Raw genomic sequence first — 3,331 nt, 5'->3', positions numbered from 1 at the left:
TGAGCACCCCCGCCCGCCCAGCGGCAGCTCACTTTAAGGGCCAGCACAGCCAGAAACCGCTGTTAATTAAGAAGGCAATACCACTTCAGCCCAAGTGGAGCACACAAGGGCAGGCTTTGCATCGTCCGGGCGTGCGAGGGTGCAGTCTGCTGCAGATGGCATCGAAGCACAGACACACAAGCTGTACACGGACCCAGCGCAGGGTCTGACGCATCGGAGATGCTCTGCAGCCAATTAAGGTGCTTTGGGCTTTCAAGCACTAAGAAGCTCAACCAGAGCTGCCTGAAACCTCTCAGTTCCTCTCCTTACAGCCAGAAATTTTGGCCAGGCAGAAGAACAACCGTGTCAAGTAGCACAGAGGGAAGAAGCAAAGCCTCCCTTAAACCTCCCAGGTAACCCAGATCCACACAATACTGATCATCTAAACCAGCAGATAAAGGCTCATCAGTGCCTCTTCAACATTACAGGTGAGAAGACTTCCCAGTGGTTTCATTTTTTGCCGAGGGAGCCCTTAGCACCGCACTCAGAAACCTACAGGGAACTCCATGCTACCCAGTTACCAGCAGAGGCAACCCCGTGCTGGGGACTGCAGCACTCTGGTGTGGACAAACATTCAGCCAGAACAGTTAAATTGGTATGGAAAACCACAAAACCACCTAAGTGCTTCTCCAAATCAATGCTTCCACAGGAAAAATGGGATAACTCTTCAGGAGAAGCCCGTTTTGTACAGCACAAATCCCACACAGCTAGAATGCTGCAGATTAATGCATTACAGCAACATTATTTCAGCTGGGTGAGTTCTCCCTTCCAACAAAGTTCGCCATGCAAGAGAGCCCATCACATTGTGTGGAAGAGGCTCTCTGGCATCACCTGCATTTCAGGAGCCATTTACTAGTCTACCGCTCACCAGCCGCTTCTTTCCCTCAGCTTGAAAAAAGGAGAGCCAATATCCGTCACTTTGTTCTCCTGCACTAAACCCCGTGCTTGCATTCCAGTAGCAGGGAAGGACATTTCAGTCAGTTTGTCCTTTGCTGAAACTGCCTCTATTGCAAACTGTAACAGCTGGAAGGACTTTTAATACATTTACAAAGCTCAGCCTCAAAATTCCCTCCTCAAAAGAGAAGCTCTAGAACTAGCAGCCAGGTTCTCTCACTGCAGGGGGGTTGGGCTAGATGACCTCCAGGGGTCCCTTCCAACCCAAAACATACTGATCCCATGATTCTGTTTAGAGGGCAGTGAATTTGCGATAGCTACCTCACTTCCCAGAGAACGTGCAGGCCTTTGTGAGAGCCCGTAGCCCTGTAAGCAGCCACCACCAGCAGCAAACCCCGTTTGCCAGCTTACTCCTTGCCTTTGCAAGCTACCACCGCAGAAACTCAGAAGACCTTAAGGTTGTTCTCCCAGCTGACTTATGAGGCTGAATGCACAGGGCACAAACTAGCAGTCGCCTGCGTTTCTCTATGCACACAGGTCTCTAGAAAGCCAGTTAGAACATCCATACCCAACTGCAGCTTGTCCAGCCTCAGAAGATCAGCTGCTGCACCCAAACCCAAGACCTAGCCCCATGACGGTGTTTTCCCTCAGCAGTGAAAAGCAGGAACAGTGCCAGGCAAACTCATCTGGTGACATTCAAACTTACCATCCATGTGACTGGAGGGCACAGACGACCCTTGAGCTGCCTTCCTCTTAACCATTGTCCTGGTGACAGATTTCCGGATCACACTTTCCCTCTTGCTGGCTAATGAGTATTTCTCTGCTAAGGAGGTTCTGCGAGTCATGGAAGTTTTACCCATCAGACTTCTACGCACCGAGCGACGGCTCTGTCTAGAGCCTGTCGGAGTCCCTGGGATATCCCTGATGAGCTGGGAAGGCTCCTTGTCAGCCCCCGCCTGTACCTGAGTCGAGTCATCTCCCTCATCCAGCCTAGACTCTTCGCTTAAAATGAAGGTGGTATTGGCTGCCTTGGCTGTCTTCAGCTTAGGTGCAGCCTCGCTTTCTCCTGCGTCGTTTGCCTCAGGGGTGTGAGGGACCATGAGCTCAGAGGCTGCAGGCACAGGCGGCAGCTTGGTAACCCTGCTTTCCTTGGGAGAGCCGTCACCTGAACTCAAGAGGGTGCTCGTGGAAAGCTTCTCTGCTGGTTCGGGTGTGCTCTTCCAGAGGTGAATCTCAGTGCTAACGCGACCACTGACATTGGCTTCTACTAAGGAAACCTTCCCTTCCACTTGCTGGGCAGGAGGGCTCTCAGGAACAACCTCAGGAAGGACCTCTGAGCTTTTAGCAGATATCGCAGCTTGGGATCTTGTCACGCGTTGAGGTGGGGAGACTTCTTTGGCCTCAGCCCCGATTAGTCCCCGGTTTTCTTTGTTTCGGAGTCGCGGAAAATATTGCATGGAGGGTACCACTTTGAGACTGCTGCTCCTCCTTCGAGACAACCTAACAAACGGAACAGCGTGTTAGGCTGGAACTGGAGTCAGGCACAGACCGAAGCCCTTCCCCCTTCCCTGCACAAAGGGGAGTGTGCTGGGAAACAAAGCTAAAGCATCTGGGACCAGCCCCTCCGAGAGCTCAGCGCCCACAGAATCTGCAGAACCGCTTTGGAGAGTGTCCTGGTTTTGGCTGGGATAGAGTTAATTTTCTTCATAGTGGCTGGCATAGTGCTGTGTTTTGGATTTAGTACTAGAAGAATGTTGATAACACACTGATGTTTTTAGTTGTTGCTAAGTAGTGCTCAGACTACTCAAGGACTTTTTGAGCTTCTCCTGCTCGGCCAGGTGCATAACAAGCTGGGAGTACAGCACAGCCAGGATAGCTGGCCCAAACTGACTAAAGAGCTATTCCATACCATATAATGTCATGCTCGGGGGGAGTTAGTGAGTCGGTCAGTCAGGGGGAAGAGTGACGGCGGCTTAGAGAGTGATTGCTGCTCGGGACAGGCTGGGCATTGGTCAGCGGGTGGTGAGCAATTGCATTGTGCACTTGTTTTATATATTCTGCATATTCTCTTACCATTATTATTATTGTTATTCTCCTCTCTTATTAAACTGCCTCTATCTCAACCCACGGGTCTTACTTTGTTTTTTTCCAATTCTCTCCCCCATCCCACTGAGGGAGGGGGGGAGTGAGCGAGCAGCTGCGTGGTGCTGAGTTGCCAGCCGGGTTAAACCACGACAGAGCAGAACTGACACGGGGAGGAGGAAGGGACGGGGAGCTCTGAACCACAGCGGCGATGCTTTTCACGGGCAGCGGGAAAAGTAACGGGAGTGCCCGGGAGCACCGCGCCGGACCCGACCTTTAACGGGAGGGTGGCAGAGGAAACCTGGTGGGACGCGCT

At 52.0% G+C, this 3,331-nt stretch overlaps 1 protein-coding gene across 1 annotated transcript in view; it reads right to left on the bottom strand.

Annotated features, from left to right (window-relative positions):
- The window catches only part of LOC104123510 (inner centromere protein), an 18,935-nt gene that overhangs the window by 14,591 nt on the left and 1,013 nt on the right, over window positions 1–3,331 (bottom strand). Inside the window, exon 2 of the mRNA XM_009635769.2 lies at window positions 1,640–2,433. Within this exon, the coding sequence (XP_009634064.1) occupies window positions 1,640–2,433 (794 nt within the window). The remainder of the gene's footprint in view (window positions 1–1,639; window positions 2,434–3,331) is intronic.

Source organism: Egretta garzetta, unplaced genomic scaffold (genome assembly GCF_000687185.1).
Source record: "Egretta garzetta isolate BGI_Z169 unplaced genomic scaffold, ASM68718v1 scaffold923, whole genome shotgun sequence".
Taxonomy (NCBI): Eukaryota; Metazoa; Chordata; class Aves; order Pelecaniformes; family Ardeidae; genus Egretta; species Egretta garzetta.
The sequence above is the reverse complement of the archived record's forward strand: the minus strand, read 5'-3'. Positions and strand labels throughout refer to the sequence as shown.